This window comes from Ambystoma mexicanum, chromosome 1p (assembly GCF_040938575.1).
Source record: "Ambystoma mexicanum isolate Mex_15411 chromosome 1p, UKY_AmexF1_1, whole genome shotgun sequence".
Taxonomy (NCBI): Eukaryota; Metazoa; Chordata; class Amphibia; order Caudata; family Ambystomatidae; genus Ambystoma; species Ambystoma mexicanum.
In genome coordinates, this window is record NC_090921.1 from 17,662,326 (window position 1) to 17,689,796 (window position 27,471).

General features: G+C 47.4%; 1 protein-coding gene across 3 annotated transcripts in view; it reads right to left on the reverse strand.

Moving 5' to 3' along the window:
- The window catches only part of LOC138563937 (zinc finger protein 211-like), a 145,544-nt gene that overhangs the window by 45,454 nt on the left and 72,619 nt on the right, over window positions 1-27,471 (reverse strand). For all 3 annotated transcript variants that reach the window (XM_069642874.1, XM_069642876.1, XM_069642875.1), the window contains exons 4-5: window positions 20,255-20,356; window positions 19,833-19,943 (exon numbers count right to left, since the gene is read on the reverse strand). In XM_069642874.1, coding sequence (XP_069498975.1) covers window positions 19,833-19,943; window positions 20,255-20,356 — 213 coding nt within the window. The remainder of the gene's footprint in view (window positions 1-19,832; window positions 19,944-20,254; window positions 20,357-27,471) is intronic.

The following is a 27,471-nucleotide window of genomic DNA, read 5'->3' on the forward strand; positions in this document are numbered from 1 at the left end:
TCAGGGTACCTAGTAGTGTGGTCTACTACAACAAGGATAAACCTGTTGCCTGAGGAGGTTGGGGGAAATCAAGGGGACCAACAATGTCAATCCCTACCCTCTCAAATGGGACTCCCACTACTGGGAGAGGCACTAAAAGGTGCCACATTCTTGGACCCAACCTTACCAGAAGTCTGGCAGGTATGGCAGCTCTTGCAAAACTTATCTACCTCAGCCCCCATTTTTGGCCAATAAAAGTAGAGTGAGAGCCTTTCCTTGGTCTTCTTGAAACTCAAGTGACCAGCCAAAGGAATCTCGTGGGCTAGCTGCAAGAACTGTTGTCTGTTTTCTTGAGGTACTACAAGCCGCTTGTAGTCTCCAGGTGCAGACTCAGTTGGTTCACTGTAGAAGAGGCCATCTTCCCAGTGCAACCTATACTTCCCAGGCTCTTGCCCATCAGCCTGAGAAGCTGCCTGATGGTGAAGACCTTCCAGAGTTGGACATTCTCTCTGCCCCTTACTGAAGTCTGCCCTGTTGGGTCCACCTTCTGCCAGTAAAGACTGCAGCTCAGGATGGTCAACAGGATCCAGATCTCCAATGAGTTCCTGGCCTTCCACGAGCTCTTCTTCAGAGTCTAGTTCCACCATACAGGGTTGTACCTCCCGCTCAGCCTCAGCTGGAGGGGGAGTTACAGGTGTAACTTTGGACAACCTCGGGGAAGTCCTTGTTGGAAGCACTGGAGTGCTTGCTGTTGGCTGTTTCTTGGAAGTCTTGGGTTTTCCCTTTGCTTCTTTTTGTTCAGTGATAGCAAGTTGTAATTCCAGTGGTGCAGGAGTGATATCTTTCTTCATCATCTCCTGGGGAGTACCTCTCGTGGTCCTCTCCCTTGCAGGTCTGGTGAGCTTCTGTAACCTTTTACTAGGCGGTCTGGGGGTATGTGACACTACTCCAAGAGTTTTCAGGTCATTGCCCAACAGAACCCTTCCTGGCACCTCACTTTGTAAGCCGACAGGTATCTTCACAGTCATGTCATTACACTGGATGAGAACTGGTAATTGGGGAAGCATCTGCACAGGCCCTCCAGCTAACTTGGGGAGGCATTTGGGTGCCTTAGCAACATCCTCAGCCTGAAAAAAAGATTTATCCACCACAGTTATGCTGGCCCCAGTGTCCCTAATGGCAGGCGTCTCCTGACCATTCACCTGGACACTGTCCTTATAATACTCTTTAGTATCATCTGGGATACAGTTATAGACATCTAAATTCTGTTGTTCCCACAGACCCAGAGACACTAAAGAAACACTGGCCGAGACTCCAATGGGTTCATCAGCCAGCAGTAGAAAGTTTCCACTTGCCATTTGTACTTCCTCCTCTGGAGCCAAGGCTAAGGAGACAAGCTGGATCCCTGAAGGTTTACCCTTACATCTGGGAACTCCTTTCACATGGTCAGGTGAGCCACAAACAAAACATTTACCAAATTCTTACTGGAATGGTGGCTTGCTCTGACCTCCTTCTGGTTTTCCACCAGAGGGTACGCTACTCTGATTTGGTTTCCCTTGTGGTTTACCCTTATTGTTCTGTTTGGGGCCCTCTTTGGGATTGGAATTATTAGAATTCTCTTTGGAGTCCTTTTTTGGCTGTTTCCCCTCATCCTTTCTCTGAGTTACCCCAGAGTCTTTGTGATTAGCCCTGTTGGCAACCCGCAAGTCAGCAGCCTTAGCTAGTTTTCTGGAATCTAATTCCTTTGAATCAGCCAAGTGCTGTCTGAGCTCAGGAGAGCAGGCATCATAAATTGACTCCAACATCACAAGATACTTCATTCCCTCATAAGTGTTCACCTTGTAACCCTTAATCAATCCCTCTAAGTTCTTCAAACTTTCACTCACCCAGGTAGCCCAAGGGGTACCATCATGCTTTTTGAGGGTCCTAAACCTCTTAAGGTACTGGGAAGGGGTCTTCCCAAATCTAGCTAGCAAAGCTAGTTTCACACATTCATAATCCTTCTTATCCTCCTCCCCCAACTCCATTACCACATCAGTTGCAACAGGGGGAAGCCTAGAGAACAACCAGGAAAGTAACTCATTTCCTGTAATGTTCTGGAGCCCATGATTATATTAAAACAAACTCAACCAGTCCAACACATCCAACTTAGGTTCATACATACCCACCAACTCCTTAGGCATCCGGGGTCTTTTGGGACTGGAACTCCTAGAGGATTCGGAGAGAGAAGCACTTTCCACAGACAATTTTTTCATTTCTAGCTCCTGGTTGAGTTCCATTTCTCTGAGCCTTAGTTCTTGGTGCCGTTGTTCTGTTTGAGCATTAATTTTTTTGAATTCTAATTCAAGCTTCATTTTTCTATTTCCATATATTGAGGATTAAGTGTGGGACCTGGTAAGGGTCCAGTAGGTACAGCTGGCAGGGCAGGTAGAGGCCCAGGGGAGACAACTCTAACATCTTCCACCTCCTCTTCTGACTCAAAGTTATCAATACTAACATTCATATCAATATCATTGCTGTTATCTACAGTTACTGGCGTGGTAGGTTCCTCTGAACCACCATCCAGACTTTGGTTTGCTAACAACCTTTCTATTAGCTCCATTTTCTTGCCTTTAGTCAGGAGATTCTTATGCTTACAGAGAACTCTTAAACAATCAGCAGTTTTTGTAGCAAGGGACTCTTGACTATAACTTTCCATAGTTGACAGGTTTTAGAAAATACTTCTTTTAGTGCTAAGCTTTGTGGTTAGTTGCACTAAGGTATCTATAAGCACACTAAAATGTATACTCAATATAAATCCCACCGCTGTACACCAATGTTAGGCAGAAACCTGTGCAGTTCCTTTAGGGACCACTGTAAAAGATTTAAGACTACAGGTGTTTGGCAGTAAACCCACTTGGTAGCAGTCTGTAGCACACAGATTCACTTGGTAGCTGTGGCTGAGCAGTCAGACTTCCCTTAAGAAGAGTTAGGCAGTATACAGAGCATACAAAATAGGTACAGAAATACAGTAGCACAAGCAAACACTGACCAGAGCTTGGGTGTAAAAGTATATAATTATTTATTTAACACACACACTTATAAAACACACTAGCACTAAATTGGTAAGATAAGTTCAAAACACAATCACTATTATCATATGTACATCCCTGATTACTTGTTGGACAAGTCTTAGTTAACACCACTTATTTCCAGACAGAGGTGAGCGCTTAATATTCGATGGCACTCCAACAAGTTAAATAAAAAGGGAGGAAAAAGCAGAATTATGGAAGCACACAGACAAAACACTTTTTAAAGAACCACAGTAAGTTCGGAAGGCACAGTCTACTGGTGAGCAAGGAAGTTAGGTGCCAGGCCCACTTTCAAGGGAGCCAGACGGAAGATGCCCAAGATCAGACAGTTACACAGAGTCTTCGAAGTTTGTGGAGGTAGTTAAAAAAAGGTTTAGTTCAGTTCAGAGAAGTTAGCTAAGGTGTCCCAGGCTAACCCAGGTTCGAGAGACGAGGATTTAATACACCCCGTTCAGTCTGTTGCAAGGGAAGCCAGGCGGAACACGGTACCTTAAATGGAGAGGATCCTCCAGCAGGGGCAGTTGTTCCTGGCAGCGGGTGCAAGTTGCAGCGTCGTCCAGAGGAAGAGAAGATCTCGTCGTGGAGGAAAGATGATGGTCGTTGCACTGCCAGGGAAGAAACCAGCCGCGGAGTTTTCCGGTACAAAAGGTACTACCCTTTCAGTTTGCGGTAATGGTGAAAACGTGGTATCCTGGTTGCCGGGGTGCTTGGCACAGGCAAGGCGGCCACGAGATGCTCCAGGAAGGCGAAAAGAAGGTAGACTGGTTATCCCCACCAGTCGAAGGAAGATCTCCTCTGTCGTTGGGAAAAGTGGTGAGACGGTTCAGCAGGGCTCCACCGGTGGTGTCGTCATTGCAGGCCGGCTCAGCTTCTCCCTCCTCAGATTCTTTAGGTGCAGTGGCGACGTCTGAAGTTCCAGTCCGCAAAGCCCCGCTTTTATGCAGCACACCCCCATTCACTCAGCCTAGCTGTCAATCAAACATGCTAAGTGGTGAGCCGGCCGGCTCACCACTTGGGCCAATCACACAAGAGTGCGACTTGAGTTACCAAGGTAACTCAGTCCAGGGTGCCTAAACCCCCTCCCACACCCACTGTGGAACCCACACAGAGTGGCACCACTTTTGAAGGCTTCTGTGGAGAAGCCCGCCAAAAAGTGGAACAAAGGGCTCGACTTGGGTTGGAGTCACAGAAGAGAACACAAACGCTATTTTAGAATCGAGTTCTGGCAAACAATACCAACCGGTGAATTAATATTAAATAAATAAACCGGCGGTATGTTCGAGGCTATAAGAATTAAATAATTAAAGTTGGTAGCCTTGAACAATGGGAAAATCCCATAGAGCTATATTCGCGGTCGAATATAAAAAGTAGTATCCACTGCCACCAGCCAAAACTCGATCAGGGGGGACGGAGATGTGCCCCCTCGAACAACAGACCCCGGGGCAATCGAATTGCCCCGACCAGTACGTCCACAATATGATAGTTTGTACTGGTTTCTGTTCATAATTTGGGACTAGCAAAGCCAATGGTGACTTTACATGCCCTGGGAGACAGTAGTCAGGCCCAGGGTATGGAGTCTATGTTGGGGGGTCGCTACGACACCCCTGGGTTACCGCACAGAGGGTGCTGTGTAACCCACCTCAAAAAAACACATGAGACCCTATGGAGTAAAAGATCCCATAGCCCATAAAACACATGGAAAGTTAAAGGAACACCTCAAATCATGTCTAAGAGTGGGAGCAAAAAGAATCTCACTCTTAGCAGGAGAGAAAAAAATAAACCCCAAAAATCCAGCAAAGCTGCTGGGGGACTCACTAGGTTTGGGAAATTAGCCTTACAGAGAATTCTCCCTAACAACCACTCTGTATATATTGTCTATATTGGCCTCAAAAGTTCAGTCACTCATTGAATGTTCAATTATATTCGCATCATTCATCACATACGCTTCACACTGTTTCTTCAGAATGCTTCATACAAAGTTGTTGCTTGCAACCTTGGTACTAACACAGACCAGTCTATCAGTCTCCCAGACTCACCAGCTATGCTGACTTTACTGGTGCTGCTTTGTTGTAGGAGCTAAGGACAGTACTACGGCGGCATTCGCTCCTCCCCGCCTTGGGCATCGACACGGGAGAGCCCCAGGTATCTTCAACACACAATGCAAGTTTCTTCAGCTTTAATTCCAGGTCTTATGTTTCTTATTCTCGAAGGCTGGTGAAAGTAGCAGTGTTACACCGAAATGGTGAAGGATATTTCCCTCCTTGCAACCCTCTCTGGTCTTGCCGTCTTTCTCCTCGTATTAAACTGCCATCTCGGAACTGCTGCTTCATGTGTTTTGCCTTGCTCAGAGTGTGCTTTCATGCGCCGCCTTTTGTCAGTGTGGGGGAGTGTGATGAATCTGATGTGTGTAATTATCAGTAATTGCCTGACTTTGCCCGACCCTTGTGTTGGGACATGTCAGGTATACGGGTGTTAAGTCTTTTTCTCTCACAAGAAAGACCGCCAGAAAGTTTTCGTGTTGGGAAGGAGGGGAGGGGCGTTGAGTAGGATGGGATAAAGGTGTTAAAGGGATACCGCATCTCACCATCTGGTGTCTCTCTCCCCAAAGAACACCCCCACCGCATCCAGGTGATCCTGCTGCACTGCTCCACCGCCAGGAACTGGATCCAAAAGCAACGGCTGTGTCCTGGCCACCTGGATGACAGATCTCCTGGGACTAGCGGGTGAGACACCTTCTGGTTTGTCACCCCTCCACCCACACCCGTACGAATATAGTAAAGAAAGAAAAAAAAAAAAAAGGAGAGGGCTCGTCCATGTAAGGGAAGGGAAGGGAACCGGCAGGAATGACCTGCACTCGCCAGTGTGTGCAGAGATACAGGAATGACCTGCACTCGCCAGTGTGTGCGGAGATACAGGAATGGCCTGCACTCGCCAGTGTGAGCGGAGATACAGGAATGACCTGCACTCGCCAGTGTGAGCGGAGATACAGGAATGACCTGCACTCGCCAGTGTGAGCAGAGATAGAGGAATGACCTACATTTGGCAGTGTGAGCGGAGATACAGGAATGACCTACATTTGGCAGTGTGACCGGAGATACAGGAATGACCTGCACTCGCCAGTGTGAGCGGAGATACAGGAATGACCTGCACTCGCCAGTGTGAGCGGAGATACAGGAATTACCTGCACTCGCCAGTGTGAGCGGAGATACAGGAATGACCTGCACTCGCCAGTGAGAGCAGAGATACAGGAATGACCTGCACTCGCCAGTGTGAGCGGAGATACAGGAATGACCTGCACTCGATGACCTGCACTCGCCGGTGTGAGCAGGGATACAGGAATGACCTGCACTCGCCAGTGTGAGCAGAGATACAGGAATTACCTGCACTCGTGTGAGCAGAGATAGAGGAATTACCTACATTTGGCAGTGTGAGCGGAGATACAGGAATGACCTGCACTCGATGACCTGCACTCACCAGTGTGTGCAGAGATACAGGAATGACCTGCACTCGCCAGTGTGAGCGGAGATACAGGAATGACCTGCACTCGATGACCTGCACTCACCAGTGTGAGCAGAGATACAGGAATGACCTGCACTCACCAGTGTGAGCGGAGATACAGGAATGACCTACATTTGGCAGTGTGAGCGGGGATACAGGAATGACCTGCACTTGCCAGTGTGAGCAGAGATACAGGAATGATCTACATTTTCCAGTGTGAGTGGAGATACAGGAATGGCCTGCACTCGCCAGTGTGAGCAGAGATACAGGAATGACCTACACTTGCCAGTGCGAGCAGAGATACAGGAATGACCTACACTCGCCAGTGCGAGCAGAGATACAGGAATGACCTACACTCGCCAGTGTGTATGGAGATATAGGATTTATCTGCACTCGCCGGTGCGAGCAGAGATACAGGAAATCAATGCCTTGAGTTGAGCCAACGGGGGTGTATGTGGCATGCTACAGGCACAGCCTGTGCCCATATTTCTGTGTCCGAGAGTTGGGAATTGAACAAGTGCAGGGAGAGTCTGTCCTTTATATGGCCACGGATGGAACACACATGAAGAGTTTAGATGTTTGGAGACAAAGCCAAATCCAGCAGTCAGAGGAGGAGAAAGCGATGGTGGCTAGGGTCATAAGTGTGATATATTAGGGGCTCCACATCCACACACAAGCCCCCCTGAAACATCCAGTCATGGGCTGAACATCATGGGGAACAGAGTTGATGGGGCCAGATCACTACATGCATGATCTCAGAATACCCACCCACCCATGCGTGTGCATTGAACATTTTGGGAGCCATCCAATCGGGGATGACCAGCCCGAGGCCACTTTCACGGGCACACACACAAGGATGTGGACTGTGTTGTCTGGAAGACCGACAGACATGGATCATGGGTGATCCCAGATGGAGCAGTCAAAGCAAACGTTCCCAAAGACCCAGGTCCCAGGACCTAGCAGGCAGCAACCAAAGCAGTCGAAAGGCTACACAGTGGTGCAGCCACGCCTATGATTCAGGCACACAATATCCCTGGTCCATGGTCGCCAGAGTAGCAATTTATGGCAGAACACCAAAATGCAGTAATCGGGAATTATAATGTCCTGCTACCGGGGTAAAAAAACTAATTTGAAAAGTGTAGGGGACTTGAAAGGCAGCAAAAAGAGACCCCATGATAGGATTTCTGTCATATTATAGACACTGTCTGATTTCTCCTCCTTTTCGGTATAGATTGCCTTGTCCATAGGTGCTACAGGTCCTACATCCCTTTGATGGGATTAGTCATAGAATCCTAGGTGCGACGAGACTTGTAAACACTGCTGCCCACACATTCACTTTGTTGCCAATTTAGTAAAGCGTTGAAGGATGTGCTCTTTTTCGATGCCTCTTCCGCTCCTATATAGACTCCTCCAATGCCTTCCTCCGCCTTATAGTGATAATAAAGGCATGGAACGCCCCTCTACCGACAGCACAGACTGCATGTGGGATGGCGCATACGAACTTGCTGTCCTACATCACTTTGACACAGACAAGAGACTGGTGAAGAATACATTAGCCCAATTTCCATATGGTTGGCCAACTTCTAAAATAATACCTTCGTTTCCTTACACGACCAGTTTTTACCATTTTAAAGCACCGGAATAATGGGCTTCACTCTTATCCAATTCATTGCTTGTTAATTCATTAACCTCCTGAGACCAGATGCTGAGTGGGACCTGCCAAGACACAAACGAGAGGTTTTACGTGGTTCTCCTCAGCAAGAGCTTAACTAGGTTACCTCTGCAGCTTCAAAGGCGCAGACAAGCTAAAAACATGACATTCACTCAGCAGGCAGAAAAGTAAATGCCCAGAAAAGCAGCGTGGTGGCTCAAGTATTTGCATCACAATATAGTAACATCTGGAAAGTGATGAATCATCACACTGGAGTAATGCATGGAGAACGATCAACCAACCCTTCCCAGTACCGTCTGAAGAGCGATCTACCATCACAACACAGTGGAGAGTGACTAACCATCCCATTGCAGTAATATCTGGAGAGTGGCCAACCATCCCATTGCAGTAATATCTGGAGAGTGGCCAACCATCCCATTGCAGTAATATCTGATGCGTGATCAACCATCCCATTGCAGTAATATCTGATGTGTGATCAACCATCCCACTGCAGTAATATCTGATGTGTGATCAACCATCCCATTGCAGTAATATCTGATGCGTGATCAACCATCCCATTGCAGTAATATCTGGAGACCGACCAACCATCACATCGCAGTAATATCTTGAGAGCGGCCAACCATTCCATCGCACTAATATCTGGAGGGCGACCAGCTATCCAATTGCAGTAATATCTGGAGAGAAACCAACCAACCCATTGCAATAATATCTGGACAGCAGCCAACCATCCCATTGCAGTAATATCTGGATAGCGACCAACCATCCCATTGCAGTAATATCTGGATAGCGGCCAACCATCCCACTGCAGTAATATCTGATGCGTGATCAACCATCGCAGTAATATCTGGACAGCAGCCAACCATCCCATTGCAGTAATATCTGGATAGCGGCCAACCATCCCATTGCAGTAATATCTGATGCGTGATCAACCATCACATCGCAGTAATATCTTGAGAGCGGCCAACCATCCCATTGCAGTAATATCTGGATAGCAGCCAACAATTTCATCGCAGTAATATCCGACGCGTGATCCACCATTCCATTGCAGTAATATCTGGAGACCGACCAACCATCACATCGCAGTAATATCTTGAGAGCAGCCAACCACCACATTGCAGTAATATCTGATGCGTGATCAACCATCACATCGCAGTAATATCTTGAGAGCGGCCAACCATCCCATTGCAGTAATATCTGCATAGCGGCCAACCATCCCATTGCAGTAATATCTGATGCGTGATCAACCATCACATCGCAGTAATATCTTGAGAGCGGCCAACCATCCCATTGCAGTAATATCTGCATAGCGGCCAACCATCCCATTGCAGTAATATCTGATGCGTGATCAACCATCACATCGCAGTAATATCTTGAGAGCGGCCAACCATCCCATTGCAGTAATATCTGGATAGCGGCCAACCATCCCATGGCAGTAATATCTGATGCGTGATCAACCATCACATCGCAGTAATATCTTGAGAGCGGCCAACCATCCCATTGCAGTAATATCTGGATAGCAGCCAACAATTTCATCGCAGTAATATCCGACGCGTGATCCACCATTCCATTGCAGTAATATCTGGAGACCGACCAACCATCACATCGCAGTAATATCTTGAGAGCAGCCAACCACCACATTGCAGTAATATCTGATGCGTGATCAACCATCACATCGCAGTAATATCTTGAGAGCGGCCAACCATCCCATTGCAGTAATATCTGCATAGCGGCCAACCATCCCATTGCAGTAATATCTGATGCGTGATCAACCATCACATCGCAGTAATATCTTGACAGCGGCCAACCATCCCATTGCAGTAATATCTGGATAGCGGTCAACCATCCCATTGCAGTAATATCCGATGCATGATCAACCATCCCATTGCAGTAATATCTGATGCGTGATCAACCATCCCATTGCAGTAATATCTGATGCGTGATCAACCATCACATCGCAGTAATATCTGGATAGCGGCCAACCATCCCATCGCAGTAATATCTGGACAGCGGCCAACCATTTATTTTATTTATTTAAAATGTATAAAGCGTCCAGCGGCCTGGAGGCATTGTGGCGCTGTTACAGAAGGTTACTTATTACAGTTAGTTCAAGTAATTAATAGGCAGTGAAACAGTAGTATATGTTCAGTGGCAATGTTGAGAGGGTGTACCGAGATTACAGTTGAACAGTGTGGAGACAGTACATTTGTAGAAAGTATTAGTTATACAACTTTGTTTTTAGCAGCTTTCTGAACACCGAGAGATTCTTCGCTTCTTAGTCTGAGAGGAAGCGCGTTCCAGGCTATTGGGGTTAGTACTTCAAAGCTGGTGCTGCCAGCTTTAGCTCGGTTGAACGCTGGAACAGAGAGCAAGTAAGAGTATTGGTCACGTTAAGGTCTGTGGGCTGGAGCCTGGTGTATTCTGTCTACTAGGTAGCATGGGGCGGTCTGAGCGAGGCACTTGTGTGTGATGGTGAGGGCCTTGAATGTTATGCATTCTCTGATTGGGAGCCAGTGGGCATCCTTTCTTACCTGGGAGATGTGCTCTCTCTTAGGGAGGCTGAGGGCGGCTCTGAGGGCGCCGTTTTGTGCAGTCTGTAGTCTGTTAATGTTATTAGCAGAAGTGCCTATGAGAAGGATGTTACAGTTGTCAAGTTTTGCACCAATTGTGGCTCTAGCGATGTTAAGGAGGTTGCTTGGCGATAGGTCCCATTCCATCCCATTGCAGTAATATCTGATGCGTGATCAACCATCCCATCGCAGTAATATCCAGAGAGCGGCCAACCATCCCATTGCAGTAATATCTGATGCGTGATCAACCATCCCATCGCAGTAATATCTGGAGAGCGGCCAACCATCCCATTGCAGTAATATCTGATGTGTGATCAACCATCCCATCGCAGTAATATCTGGAGAGCGGCCAACCACCCCATTGAAGTAATAACTGGACAGCGGCCAACCATCCCATTGCAGTAATATCTGATGCGTGATCAACCATCACATCACCGTAATGTTTGAAGAGCAAACAAATATCACATTGAAGTACTGTCTGGAGAGTGATGAACCCTCACAATGCAGTAATGTCTGGTGAGTGATCAACCACTCCATTGCAAAGATGTCTGAAGAGCGTCAACCATCTCATCGCAGTAATGTCTGGTGAGTGATGAACCATCATTTTACAGTAAAGTACGGTCAGTAATGACCTTTCATATTCAGGCTTATTTTGCAATCCTCCAGAGCACAACATGTGGTGTTAAAATCCAGAGTAATAGTGGTACACCAGGTTGAACACCACTTTTTCAACTCCAGAAATGTTGGCAGTCGTAGTAGGAGCACGAAGAAGGAGTACCATTGCCCCGCCTTCTCATTCTGCCGGATGGAACCACATGGGTTTCCTGGACCATTCCATGCCCATGTTGCTGGATTCTGATGGGACTCCAACATCATCATCTTCTTCTCAATTATCGGAGGCGTGGGCGGACCCACGCAGGCGCTTCCCCATCCTAAAGGATGATGTGCACCAGACCCACCAATCAATACTTAGCTCACATAAACTCAACTCCTCCCACTGCCCCGTCTGCCTCACAAAATCCAACATCACACTGCTCCTCCTCCTGCCTCTCACCCCGTCACCATGGACTCCAACAGAATCAGTGTAAATGCCAGCCACCAATTGTGCCAGGCAGAAGGCATAAGAGTGATTGGCTCAACGGTACTGATGGCGAGATGGAATCCTGAAGAAAGTCTGAAATCTCATCAGGCCGAGATGGTTTATAGAGTATTATCAGATCTTGATGTGGGGAGGGGGCAGGAGGGGCAGGAGGGGGCAGGAGGGGGCAGGAGGAGGCAGAAGGAGGCAGAAGGGGCAGGAGGGGGCAGGAGGGGGCAGGAGGGGGCAGGAGGGGGCAGGAGGGGGCAGGAGGGGGCAGGAGGGGCAGGAGGGGGCATGCTTTCTGGCATTTGTCAGAAAGAAGGTCAACAGTTTTATGCGGCACATCATCCAAAATACCTTCATCTATACATTTATAAAAGTCTAAAGTTGTGTGTGGGTTTGTGCGCAAAGCGTTGTTCCTTATACAATTCCATAGTGTTTCACCAATCTGTACCACATTTTGCACAGTTACCTGTTAGGACCCTCTTGACATTACTGGCTACATGACATTTGGACACCCCACCCCTTTCCCAGGATCGCAGAAAAAGTAAAACATGTGTTTGTGGGTTTGTGGCCTGCTGAAAAAGCTGTAGACCATGTTCACCGGGAAAGGAAACAAAACATGTCTGAGAGGTGAATTGACCCGAGAAGCGAAGGTGAAGGCAGGTAGCATGCCAGAAGAGTCCACATTTTTGCTCCTTCAGGTGAAATTACTTTTCCAGATGATTTTTGCGAGATGGTGCCTGCCGACGAAGCATTAAACCATCTTCACCAGGAAGGGAAAGAAAAATGTTGCTCCTCAACCAGTCCCGCCACAAGGAACAACCTCGCAAAACCATTATTTCAAGGTCCTAGGATGCACGATTTCCAAGATATACACACCACAACGAACTGCACCACGCCAGGGTAAGGCGGAACAGCAAACTACAGCAGGATTCATTTTCAACAATTAATGACAGTGTTATCATGTCTGTCTACAGAACCCGTTGGGAGAATGGGTACTTTTGCTAGCATAAAATACAAGCTACCCCAACTTTTAGATTCTGCCAGTTGTGCAGCAGTGCTCCAGAGTCATTCATCTGTGGGTAGAATCGGGTCTCTATATCCAGGTTTCTAGGCAATTTCAGTACTCGATCTGCCATTAATTAAAAAACATTTCAAAGTCTAGATTGTGAAGTATCTGAAGGTCGAATGGAGCCATTAATGAGTCATTTCATAGTAAGGTTTTAATATGAGGGGATCGAGTGGACAGAATTACTTCTATGACTCGGGTTGATGCCATGTTCTGGGGTGCGGAAGGATGCAGATGGGCTGCAACTGAAGCAAAACTCTGGCAAAAGCTTTTCTCGGTCTCTCCGTGTGGAGCGGGACCGAGCCGGATTTCCATATGGCATTTCCCCTTTCTGCAATGGTAGAGAAAGCTGCTCAGAGTGATGCCAATGGTCAGGATGAAGTCTATACCTTCCAGTCATCACACCTTCGTTTTGCTGCTTGCCACAGTATGTTGACTGCTGGTGTGAGAACTAAAATGTGGCATGGGACTCAGTCAACCAATATTGATTTCTGCACTAAAAGGCAGAGTGAGCAGTGCGTATGTACTGGAAGACTTAGCTCTAAAGCAACTGTTTGCAGCTGAGGGCACTGCAATTATGTTACACAGAATCTTACATCATATTGCATTGCAGAGAGGGTGTATTAGGGATATACAAAGTTATGCAACAAGATTATGCAGGATATAAACATACCTGAGGATATTGTGTTTACATTAGGATTAACATAACCAGGTAGACATTAAATACTAATAAGGGTATGCAGTAAGTAGATACATATGGTGCTTTAAGTGTATGGACCTTATAGTGAAGTATCATTCGTCTCGGGAGGATATCTCGGGTGCAACGCGGTGGTCTTAGAAGCAAGACGATGCAGAGCAACACAGGCTCCATCCCCGGGTACGCGCTTAGAAACCTCTGGGCATTAAGGGCGTTATAATAAATTACAATCACCATGTATGTTCTGGTTGGGGAAGCCGAGCCCAGAAATGGCCTGATCCCTGAATGACGAGTGGGATTCAGTAGTGGAACCAGATCTTCAGGTTTTGACTCGGAAAATCAATATCTGGTGAGCACCAGTGGTTTGCACGGGTGATTGAAGCAGAAATATTCCTGTTTAACATGAGACTTGATCCATTACTTTGTCTATCCGCGAGATGGACCCTGAAGCACGAGACAGTCGCCCAACGTTGGGGAGCCTTGCTATGGATTCTTGGCTTGCTTAGACTGATGGCAGAGCTCTGCCAGACCTCTCAAGCAATCAGTGGGAACCAGGCATCCATGCTCCATTTGCATAAACTTGCAGGCAAAGCTGTGCTGAAAGACAGCCGCCCCCCCCCGTGAATCCCTCTCCCACCCACCCCCAACCTCCCCCCCCCCCCCCCCCCCCCCCCCGAGTACCCCATGAGCTGCTGGAAATTTTGTTGCTCCTACTCGCACGGATCAGTCCCAAAGGGGTGGCAGCAGCAATAATTAATAGAGCTCAAGGCCCATTTCTCTTGTGGACACCAGACCCATCACTGAAGCAGCAGGGGCTGTCCCTGCTAATGGTGTCCTTTGCTACCCAGCCTCTGCCTGCTGTGCATCTAGTAATCCAATTATGTTGCTATGCCCTATACCACTGAATGCCCTATACCACTGCATGGGAATGCACCACAGCTCTGAAAAAACATGCAGTGGAGAGGTGGAGCGGCGGCATGGCACTTGCAAGGAAACAGAGGCACAGTGTGACAGGAGGAAACCAAGGAGGGTTTTGAAAAAGAGTGATTGGGGGAGGGGCGGAACAGAGTGAATGGAAGTGCGCCCCATCATCACAGTTAGCCAAGGGCAGAGGACCATGGCAGACCAGGTAGTGCAGGGTGGCGGGTGAGTTGGGAAGATTTGGTACATTCCTTTGTGCTTGGTATGATGTACTGATCTTACCGGTTTGACCTATTGATCCCTATGGATGAAATGCTGCATAAAATGGTATTCTTGCATTCACTCTTAAGATTGCTGTTAAAGGCCTTAATGCTTATTGCGACCCCATGGTGTAAGAGATGTAAAACCAACAATGGTTTTGAGTAAATCTATTGAGGAGCTCACTACTGCGAGAAACCTGAAGGGGTCTCACCCGCTAGTCCCCAGGATCTGTGATCCAGGTGGCCAGGACCCAGCCATCACTTTTGGATCCAGTTCCTGGGGGTGGAACAGTGCAGGAGGATCACCTGGATGGGGGGTCTTCGGGGAGTGGAAGTGGGACACCGGAGGGTGTGACGCGGTATCCCCTTCCCTATAAAAACCTTTTCCCATCCTACCAGGTAGGATACTTAGCAACCCCCTCCCCCCCCCTTTTCCAACACAAACACCTTCCCACGGACTGCTCACCATGATGGATAACGGACTAACACCAGAGCCATATACCCGACATGTCCCAACACCATGGACAGGCACAGTTGACAATTACGGATCATTACATACACCTGACTTCCACCACACTTCCCCAAAACGGATAAAAAGCGGAGCATAAAAGCACTCTGGGAGCAAGGCTAAACACACAAGGAGACAGCAGTTCCAAGACGGCAGTTTAATACAAGGAGAAAGACAGCGAGACCAGAGAGGGTCGCAAGGAGGGAAGTACCTTTGACCTCTAAAGACTGCCATTTTCGCGAGCCTTGGAAAGTAAGAAACCGAAGACCATGAACTAAGGCTGATCAAACCTGCACAGTGTGTTGGAGGTACCCGCGGCTCTTCTGTGTCGATAACCAAGGCAGGGAGGAGCAATTGCTGCGGTGGTACTGTCCTTGGCTCTTACAACAAAGCATTACCAGAAAAGACAGCACAGCCGGTGAGTCGGAGGGACCGATACTAGACCAGCTTGTGTTTTGAACCAAAGTTGCAAGCAGCAACTTTGTATGAAGAGAACAGTGTGTGAGGCGTTTGCGAGAAGCAACGCAAATGTCATTGGAAATCAGAAGGAGCAGTTGAACTTTTATAATTGAACCTTGGGAGGTCAAATAAAGAAACCATACACAGATTGGTCCGGTGCCACATGGGTGCTCATTCTAAAGTCTCTGTTAGGTATCCAACTGATGTGGAGTGCGAGAAAAAGGAATATTGAGATCGAAGAGGTCATGCTAAACCCTGTGCACATTCGAAAGTCTTCGATAATAATAATGATAATACACATTTAGCATTTATATAGTGCTACAAACCCTCAGGCATCCAAGCGCTGCTTATTACCCACGGTGTGCGGTGCTAATTTATCGACCTCGTAAGGATGGAAGGCTGAGTTTGGCCCTGCCGGGATTCGAACCTGTGTCAAGAGGCTCTGCACAGATGTCAAAGCGAGCGCTCTACTCGCTGTGCTATCGACCGGCTGATCATATAAGGTGCATCACAATTGGTCCGAGCCCGGCTCAGGGAGACTAAATGAGCAAAAGAAAGGGATCTGAGCCCGGCTGAGGGGCATCTGGGGTGAACCAAGAGTCACACGAGAAAGATTCTCCAACATTGGTGTAAAAGGGATCTGAGGACGGAAGAGGGAGCTACATGGAGAATACCCGATTGAATGCAGGTGAAAGGAAAAGAACATTTACGTATTGTGTTTGTGCAGCAGGCCCACTGCATCAAGAAACTTGCAAGACGTAAAGAGCCTTGGACACAGAAGGTCCTGAACTGTGGAAATGTAACTGTATCCTCGTGAAGCAGAAGCCAGAGTGTGTGCTTTGCTTGAGTGTGCCCCCTTGCCCCATGCTGATAACGTGGGGAAGGAAGGCCAACGGGCCGAGCATCCTGACATCATTTTGTGAACACTGCTTTCTTTTGTCATGAACATTACCCAACATTATTTGTAAATTAGTGGCAAAGATTGACAATAGTTTACTTTTAGTATAGGAACTTTTTATTTTGACGAGACTCCACTAGGACTGCATTATTATTATTTGATGGTGGTAGCTTGCTCCCATCTGTAGATTTAGGTTTAGATAGGGGTTTGTCACCCCCTTGTGAAAGTTCAATAAACACCCTTGAACTGTGGACCCTTGTATCGGTCTTATAATTGCCACCATGTGTTCCTTACACTGCTCAATAAGCCGTCACCTCCTTTCTAGATGGTGCATAGGTGGCCTCAAGAAAACACTAACTCTCAAAGATGGTTCAAGACTTTTTAAGTAATGTTCTAATGGGGTCTCAGAAAGGTCCTCCCTCTCTCATCTCCCCTGGGTCGCTCTCCATCCAAGCCCAGACTTTCCTAAATCCCAAGGTATCACTAGAGATTGGTAACCCCTACTGTCTAAAATCTGAACGACAAGCAGCTCATCTCTCGTACTGGGTCTTCTACGTAGGTACTCGCCTCACAAGGAGAACTGATCTCAGGAAATGGTGCTTTATGACACCCTCCTCCCCACTATTCTCTGCTACACCCTCCTCCCACCATACTCCGCTACACCCTCCTCCCACCATACTCCGCTACACCCTCCTCCCACCATACTCTGCTACACCCTCCTCCCACCATACTCCGCTACACCCTCCTCCCACCATACTCCGCTACACCCTCCTCCCACCATACTCCGCTACACCCTCCTCCCACCATACTCTGCTACACCCTCCTCCCACCATACTCTGCTACACCCTCCTCCCACTATTATCTACTACACGCAGGGGTCAAAATTGAAATTCACAGAACAGGAGCTGCCTAACTTCCAAATGAGGTGTAACTAGAACTTTGTGTACAGTACATATGACCAATCAGGTTTACATGTCTTCTAGTAGTTCACTAAGGCACCCTTTATGAAAATTCCCAGACACATACTTAATTTTCAGATAGATTTATTTGTGTGTCGCCAGTTGGCTAAAAGTAGCTCATGGTATCTGTTGGTGTCAGGCTAACCAGGCTCCTCTAGGTCCTATCCAGGAGCTAAATAGCTCCCAGCAATTTTAAACCTTGTACACCCTGTGCCCACTATTCTCCACTACACCCTCCTCCCACTATGCTCTACTCCCACTAGACACTCTGCCCCATCCTTCCACTCTCACTTACATCCTCTACTTGAACACGTAACTTCAGTCACTCACCATGCTCTCACACACACGCTCTAGCTTATCTTGCACAGGCTTTTTGTTATCCTCTTCCACACTCCACTTCATGGCCCTTCATACGTCTGGTCTCTCGGTCTGCTTTCTTGCCTCCTTTCATTCGTCTCCTCCATCTCCCCCTGCCATTGGCCCTCTGCCTCATCCTGTTACCCTGGCCAATTGCTGCTTCACTTTCTCAGAGATTCCGGGTTATAGAGATGGGAAACCATAAAACACTTCCCCAATCCCTTCCTCAGTTAGTATCCTTCATAGAATGAGTGGCTGGATTTTGCAAAGCTGCATGAGTAATAGGTTTGCTGCCACCTCTCGCACGAGTGAATTTTACAATTCGTTCGCTGGCCAGCATGGTGTATGGCAGGAATGGGGCAAGCAAAAGTGGCATTATGCATTTTGTGGATGGCCACATGCAGTGGGGACAGAAACTGGGTCCTCCCAAATCCCTCAGCCACATCTGGGGCAGGACTGGCTCGTTCAGAAACCCTGCTAGGCCTCCTGTCCCAAGTCCAGAGGGTTTCAATTGACAAAAGGGGAAACAAAGTGGTAATATGAAAACTAGTGCATAGGGATGAATGTAATGTTTTCGAAATGTGCACTTTTTCGTTGTTGTACGTGAATATATACCCAATAGCACTGCATAACTGAACTACCGGCTGCAAATTCCTCTTCTCATTTTTGCATATTCTCTGCAAGGGCTTGAGAGTAAATTTGTGGTTATCGGTGAGGATTACATTTCAAGAGAACCCCAGAGCAGATACGAGGATATGAGCAGAGAGCACCGAGGAAGAAGAAAGGTCAGGAGAGGAAAGGGAAATACAATACACAAGCAGGGATTCTGACACCACAACTCAGAAACAGGAGTGTGGTGAGGCAACAGAGGCACAAAAATCTGCACCAGCAAATCTCGCCAATACAACCGTTGATCAGCATATTGAAAGAAAGCCGCTGGTTTGCACCATGAGTGAGGTGCAACATATCACGTGTCTATACAGATTTATAGAAATGCCGATGTAAATTAAAATAAAAAAAGATTTTCATAACTTAATCGACAAACCTGAAATGCTGGTCCCTAAATGCAACTACTATGGTAATATGCATTAGCTCGCTCTCCTGTGGTTCGGTGATAAACACATTTCCCTAGAAGATATAAGGGAACGCCTGGGCATTCATACATACCTCAGGAGAGAAACTACAGTTCACCCTTACTCGCACTTCATACCGCAACCTCCACCAAAAGGAGAGAGGAGAGAGGACTCCATGGGAATGGGGAAGTGGAAACACCTGCACCATAATGGTGCCGGTCTATCCACGGCAGCCTTCAGGCGGGTGGTGTTAAACCCGCCAGGTCAGACCTGGCAGAAGTGACCCCGCCCGCCTGCAGAACTCGAGATCAGCCGGTCCGGAAACAACAGTGGCGGTGGGTTTTCCGCCACCATTATTTCCGGAATGACCCCCGCCCGACTCGGAATGACCCCTATAGTCTCAGAATCTTTTGGATTAGGACAGTTTATAATTGTCTTTAGAGTACAGGGTCACACAATTCTGGGATTTTTCAGTTTTAAGTAAGAAGCAGAAGGAGGGGGTGTAGTTGTTCCTTACCAAGAAATAAAATCCCAGCAGCTCCCCTTTTCATAACAATCATCATGCTCAATTTTAGGAACTTGACACCTAAGCTGCGTAGAAATACTCAACTGCGTCCTTTGTCTTTGATTTTATGGATGCTAACGGCCAACAGGATATCTACATCGAACAGTATATCGTTATAATTTAAGCGAAGCAGAGTCAAAATGGCACACTCCCTTTCTAATCACAGAAACGTTAACGCTTTGGGGAACCACTCACCTGAACTGGGACCAACGCAGCCGTTTCTCGTCTCTGTGGCATGAGGAATTTTCAGACTTGGCTCAAACTCTTGCTCTTTCCTCAAGACTTCCGGATTGTGAAACGGAAAGACTGTTGAGCAAAAGAACCAGCAAAATAGGTTGCATATCATACATTTTTTATAATATAAAAATTGAGAAAATACAGTATTTGATTGATCCATCTGTATAGCATCCAGAAGGCATGACCCCATCCAGAACGCATGAACCCATCCAGAAGGCATGATAGCCCCCATCCAGAAGGCATGACCCCCCCCTCCAGAAGGCACGATCAGATGAATGTTGCAGAGTGTGCAACAACTAGTTACTAAGGTGGTGGTTATGCACTTTCATCCAAACTGAAGTGGCACGCATCACATTATGCATCAATGAGCTCTTCCCCACCTGCATTGGAGTGACTTTGATTAATGTCCGGTATGTTCCTCAATTCCAAGTTTACTTTTCTCTTTTTCCTTAATACCACGTCTGAATTTGTGCAAGCGTCATCTGAAATTAAACAAATCATGCATTGGTGCTTCTTAGGCAAATACAATGGCACAGTACAACAAGTTACTTACCAACTGTAACGTTCTTTCGACTGGATGTTCCTCCCATGTATTCCTCATCTATGATATTCGTATCTCACCAGCTTTGTTGCTTCAGAAAAAAAACAAAATGTCGCCAGAGGGCGCTGTGCACGAGGTCGTGGTGTCAATGTCCCTCGACGGTCTCCGTAGCGTATCAGCGTCACCAGTCGTATAAGTAGCTTGTGCCACGCCCGTTGGCTTCAGTTCTGTTTTTTCGTGGTATGATTCGAGGAACACCTAGGCGTGTAAATAGCGTAAACTGTACTGCAGGGGCGATGAGTAATACGTGGGAGGAACATCCAGTCGAAAGAATGTTACAGTTGATAAGTAACTTGTTCTTCAAATGGATTGTGTCCTCCCACGTATTCCTCATCTATGATAGACTCCCATAGCAGTAGTAACTTTGGAGGTGGGAGTACCAATTATTCTTATGTACGGAATGAAGCACAGCTTTTGCAAACAGTTCTTCCTGGGGAGGAGAGGCATCTAAGCAATAATGCTTAACAAAGGCGTGCATTGATGCCCTTGTTGCGGCTGAAGAAATATCACTTACAGGACCTCCCCGCTTCAGAGCCGCGGAAGTAGCCATACCCATTGTGGAATGGGCACAAAGTCCCTCCGGTGGGTCTTTCCCAGCTCATCTGTAGCACTCTACAATAGCCAAAGTAATCCAGCGGGATATAGTTTGCTTTCATTTTGACATTCTTGATATATAAAAACTCACAGCCCTTTTTGGGTTAAGTCTGTGTAATCTCTCTTCTTCTTTGCCCAAATGAGAAGGAGGATAGAAGTTTGGAAGTGTGATTTATTTGTGACAAATGAAAGTCAGAAACTACTTTCAGCAAGAAAGAGGGTTTAACTTTATCCTTGTAAAAGGTAGCATACGGTAGTTTAATGAGAGAGTCTGCAATTCACTAACCCTGCTGGCTGATGTTAAGGCCACAAGAAGGACAGTTTTGAGTGTTAAAAGCCTTAAAGGACAGGAATGTAGATGCTCAAAAGGTATCCAAGTTAAGAATTTCAACACAAGATTCAAATCCCAAGTAGGGACATGAAAAGGTATTGGGGTGGTACACATTTGTGAGCCCCTTCAAAAACGGAATAATCAAAAGGAATCTTAAAATAAGAAACCTCTTCTGAGGTGCGCTTGAATATGGAAAGCGCTGCCAAATATACTATTGTCTCAATCTGGAGCCCCAGATTGGCCAGATGTAATATAAAAGATAGCACTATCGGAGTGCCACATTGAAAAGGGTCCACATTCTTATCTTTGCACCAGTCACTGAATTTATTCCAACACCGGTACAGGGATTTTGTTGCTGGCCTTCTGGCCGAAAGCAAAATCTCCATTAGGTCATTCGGGGAGGTCCCAATCCTAGTATCTCAACCTCTCAGAAACCATGCATGAAGGTTGAGTGTATTGACCTCTGGATGGAGAATTCGACCTTCCTCTTGCGAGAGAAGATCCTCTCTTTGTGGAAGACGCATTGGAGGGCATATGGACATGTCCAGAAGGTCCGGGTACCACATCCTCCTGGCCCAATCTGGGGAAATTAGGATCATGGGTTTTCTGAACTTTATCAACCTCCTGATTACGTGATGAATCACAGGGACAGGAGGAAACCCATACAGAAGTGGAAATTCCCAGTCCAGTATGAACGCGTCTCCTAGAGTTCCTCTTGGGGAAAATTCCCCTTGAGCAGTACTGATCGCACTTTCGGTTGACCGAGGTCACGAAAATATCCACCTGAGGGGTTCCCCAAAGAGTGAAGATCTCTTGAAGGACTTCCTGAGCTAGTTCCCACTCGTGGGAGACTGAGCTCTGCCTGCTCAGAGCGTCCGCCGCTATGTTCTGCTCTCTGGCTAGGTGAACTGCTGACAGAGAGATTCCTTCTTGTATTGTCCAGAGCTGCATTGCCTCTCTGCACAGTGGTAGTGACTCTATGCCTCCTCTCTTGTTGAGGTAGTACATGGCCACTGTGTTGTCTGTCATTATCAGGACATTCCTTGCCCGTACAGAGAGCAGAAAGGCCTTCAGAGTTAGTCTGATCGCCCTCAGCTCCAAAAGTTTGATGTGTAGTTTGGACTCCGATGGAGACCAACGACCGCTGATTGTCAGATTGTTATGGGCTCCGCACCCCGTGATCGAGGCGTCAGTCAACACTGTTATCACCAGCCATGGCTGCCAAAAAGATTCTCCCCTGAGAATATTGTTGTTGCAAGCCCACCATAGAAGGTCCTGGGCAACTGTGCTTAGAATTTACAGAAGATCCAACATATTCTCCGAGAATAGGGACCACCAAGTCCTGAGGGCCCACTGAAGGGATCTCATTCTCAATCAGGCCTCTGGTACCAGAAACATGCAGGATGTCATGAGGCCAAGCAACCTCAGAAAAATCGAAGGCCGGCAGATGCTAGGCATTTTGGAACTTTGTTACCATCTGCAAAATGTGGTGAGCTCTTATCTCGGGAGGCGAGGCTTTCTCTGAGGAAGAATCCAGAACTGCTCCGATAAATTGGAGTCTCTGGAATGGTACCATATGGGACTTCTTATAATTGAGGGAGAAGCCCAGTCTGTGAAGGGAGGGGCAGGTGGATTGAGAGATGTTCCTGAGCCTGTTTGGGGGAACAGGCCCCGATTAACCAATTGTCCAGGTAGGGGTAGACATGAATCTCCCCTCTCCTGAGACTCGCTGCCACCACCGCCATCAGTTTAGTGAAAACCCTCGGGCGGAGGTCAACCCAGAATGGCAGAACTCGAAACCGATAGTGAGAGCCGCCAACTGCTAACCTCAGGTACTTTGTGTGCTTGAGATGGATCGGCACATGAAAATAAGCATCCTGAAGGTCCAATGATACCAACCAGTCTTGGAGTTGGAGACCCTGAAGGATCTGAGAAAGGGTTACCATCTTGAACTTGTCCTTCCTGAGGAACTTGTTCAAGTTTCTAAGTCCAAGATGGGTCTAGTCCCCTGTCCTTTGGGATGAGAAAGTGAGGGGAGTACCAAGCCTTGTTCCCCTCTGCTACAGGTACCTTTTCTATTGCACCTTTCTCTAGCAGGGTTAAAATTTCCTGCATAAGGAGCGGATCGGGAATTTTGACAATCGATTCCCAGTGGATGGTCCTGGGGCATTTTTAGGAAGGGAAGGCAGTAACCTTGAGCTACTGTTTCCAGTGCCCAAGCATCTGAAGTAATGCCCCGCCATTTGTTCAGATACTGTGAGATTCTGCCTCCCACCGGGGTCTTGTGTGCTAAGGCCTCAGAGAGATTTGGAGGCGGCTGCCGGCGCGGCTGAGGTCAAAGATGCTGCTGAGGCTGATTTTGCACCGTTTCCTCGTCCACCACGAGGGACATTTCTTTTACCTTTCTGTACGGCCTGTCCTCTTCATCTACCAAATGAGGAGTAGCATCGAAAAGAACGACCTCTCCAGGAAGATGAGCCCGAATAAGGTTTTTGAGGTTGTCGAATAGAGGCGCTAAGTGACGACTTAGCTGCTGCCTTGGAGGTCTGCAGTTTTTCTAAGCTCTCATCACCTCCACTGCCGAACAGCCTCGAGCCGTCGAAAGGCATGTTGAGTAGCCTGGCCTGCACGTCTGGTGCAAACCCAGACTTCCTCAACCACGCAAATCTGCGCCGTACTGTGCTTGCAGCCATGGATCTGTTGATGCTGTCAACAGTATCCAATCCAGTTTTGGAGACATTCCCCCATTGCCTCCTTACCATCTTTCACAATATTCAGAAAGCCTTCCCTTTCTTCGCCTTCTGGATATGTTCAGCCGCCGCCTTTACGCAATCCCACTCGGTATGGGTGAACCTGGCCATGGTACAGGTAGCATTTACTGATTTAAGGACCATCCTGCCTGAGGAAAATACCTTGCGGGCCCAAGCGCCCACCTTTTTATCCTCTCTATCTGGGGGAACGATGGATAAGCTGACTGTCTCGTGGAGGTAGCAGCTTATATCACTAGACTTTCCGGTGTAAGGTGTTTACTCAGATAATCAGGGCCATTGCCTGATGGCCTATGTTTTTGGGAAAGTTTTTGTTGACTGCTGCAACAGACTCAGGCATCTCCTAATTTGTAACCACTATTCTTTGAAGAGCCCTATGAAAGGGAAGAACTGGGTCTTTTTGGGGGCCCTGGTCCAGGATATCGGTCATATCATCTTATTTAATGGTTGGTAAAGATCTACCCCAACCCATATAGCAGCAGCCCTGTTCATCAAGATCCTGTACCCGGAACATGTTTTTGAAAATCTAACTCTGGTGACGTGTCAATGCCACTGGCAGAGTGAAGGGTGTCACACAGCAATCTTGACCCAGGGTCAAGCAATTCCTCTGGCACATTTCTAGTACCAAATTTTACTTCAAATGGAGACATTTATTCCTCTGAGGCACTTTCTTCCTCAAAAATAGAGGAAATGGACTTTAAAAAAGTCTGATTTGGGTAAAGGTGTAAACCTTTTTTCCTGTTCCGGAATTTGCCTCGAGAGAATCGAAGGATTCTTCGAAATAGTCGATGACGACTTTGATAATGGAGCCAATATCTCATTCGGCTTTGAGGTAGTCGGCACCGATGGCATCGAACTACGTCGAGTGCTGTGACAGTTAATGCTTTTTAGCCGATACCGGGGAATCACTTAGATCTCGAGGATGTTTTAACATCGGGTCGAGATCGTTGAGTTTCCGCCTTACTACTGGACTTGGCCTTGGTCGTTTGACACTCCTGCGTCGTCCAAGGGAGCGACCGGGGTCTGGTTCTTACAAGGTTTCTTTGAGGGGGGGAAATCGGGCCACATTCTCAAAGACCTGCATCATTTGTTTTCTAAACTCTTCCCATATCCTAAGGGAATCCGACTTTGTCGGACATCTTACTATCTCGGTAGATGTGTCTGAGGAAGGAGATCTATGTCTCCTCTTCGTCTTCTTAGAAGACGACGAAGAACGTCTCGATCTAGTCCTAGATCGAGATCTCGGAGTGTTTATGCCCATCGCCAGAATTTCTAAGCTTCTTAGAAGCAGCCTTCGAAGAAGCCCTTGAAGCTTCCCGCCCCACCGCTAGTTTACCTTTTCGTTTGCGAAGAGCTTTCTCCGTCATAGACTGACAGGAGCCACAGTTGCCGGTCCGATGGTCCGAGCCCAAGCCCAAACGGCAGAAACAGTGAGGGTCAGTGATCGACATTTTGGAACCACAGTCGACACACTTTTTAAACCCCGTTTTAGGAGTGGAAGGGGTTGAAGAAGATGACATTTTCACTGAGGAAAATATGAAGTGCGCCGTTAACTCGATTGCGTAGCTATCGGAAAAACAGAACTGTAGCCAACGGGCGCGGCACGGGCAACTTATACGATTGGTGACATCGACACACTACGGAGACTGTCGAGGGACATCGATGCCACAACCTTCTGCACAGCTCCCTCTGCTGAAATTTCTTTTTTCCGAAGCAGCGAAGTTGGTGAGATACAAATATCATAGATGAGGAATACGTGGGAGGACACAATACATTCGAAATGTTGTTACGCAATTGAAAATGTGGGGTGCTGTGGGGAGCACAATGAAAGGCCTGTGAAGAGAAGCAACATACAGGGGAAAACACTGCCTGTCTAGGGAGAAAAGTATAGTTAAAAAAAAAAATAAAAAAAAAAAATTAAAAAAAAAAACAGGCCTCAAAAGGCATACTCGCCACTAGCTTTTGTCTAGTAATGAATTGGTGTGCTGTGTGTATGTGGAGAATAGATCGGGCGAGTGTAAAGACTGGGGGGGGGGTATGTACTTCTGCTCTCTATATGGTAGAGGAGAGGCACAGAGGACCTCAGCCAAGATTCTCTACTACAGTAGCAATGGGTGAGCAATCAAGGCCTAGCTCTCAGGAGGTGATGCAGGCTGGTTCTTAAGTACAGTGTAGTCCCCAAGCACCCACACAGGAATGTCCACACACTGTATTAGTTAAAACACAGTCTTTCTATAATTAAGTTCAAGGTTATGTACACAATCACAATAACTCACTTTGTGCTCAGTAAATCTACAATGGCAAATATATACAGTTCTAAAATGGTACCACAATTATTACAGATTTCATTAAAGTGCATCAACTGTACTCTGGTCTAATGTCACACAAATCACTTAATAAAAGGTAACCAAAAATATACATAGAAGGGAAAGCAGTTGATTAGAACAATTGGCAGAATACTGGCCCCTACCACTAGACACAGGTTTGTGTGGAGATCCCCCCCCACCTGGGCAACCTGTAAAATAAAGATATGCTACAAGCCCAGTCCATATATTGTTCTATAAGTCATTTCCTTCTATAATGTTTCTACCACCCCAATGTACCTGGAATAGCAGAGTACGACGACGAGTCGTCAATGGATCCTTCTTGAGCGGCTTCCTTGAAAGCAGGAGCCACGGGTCGTCGAGATCCCTCTAAGAAAGTGAACTCAGCGTTGAGGCGGCAGCTTCGGTCCCAGCGGTGCTCGTCGACGGTGCAAAGACATCCTGCAAGGAAGAGGCGTGCGGGGCACCTTGATGTCGATAGTTCAGGTCCGCAAAGAGATTGTGAAGAACTGTGGCCCAGCAAGGGCGTCGAGTCATCCTTGGTCTCTACGGTCATTGTGTGGCAGGAACCCCACCAGTGGATGCTCCTCGGCGCGTCAACGGCCTGGCCTTCTCCGGCGGGATAAGGCGGGCGGCGATGCGGACGAGCTTGTCTGTGAATCAAAAGTCTTAGGCAAAGGAGTGTTGCGGCTCCGGTCATTAGTGGCATGGCGTCAATCGGTCCCCTCTTCTGGGCAACACAGCTTCAACGGGCCTTCAGCGGTTATGCAAACCTGCGAACCCTGGTCGACGACGGTGGATAGAATATACGGAGCTTATCTTCGTTCTCCTCGACGGTCCCCGTCTCCGGTCAGCAGCCTGTCGAGGGTCTGACTTCCAGGGCACTTTGGCAAAGGTTAGTGGTGCTCGATGGTCCCTCGGAAAACAGGAAGAGGGTGCCTAATCAGGTCCTCTCTTGGATCAGTCTCAACTGTTTTCA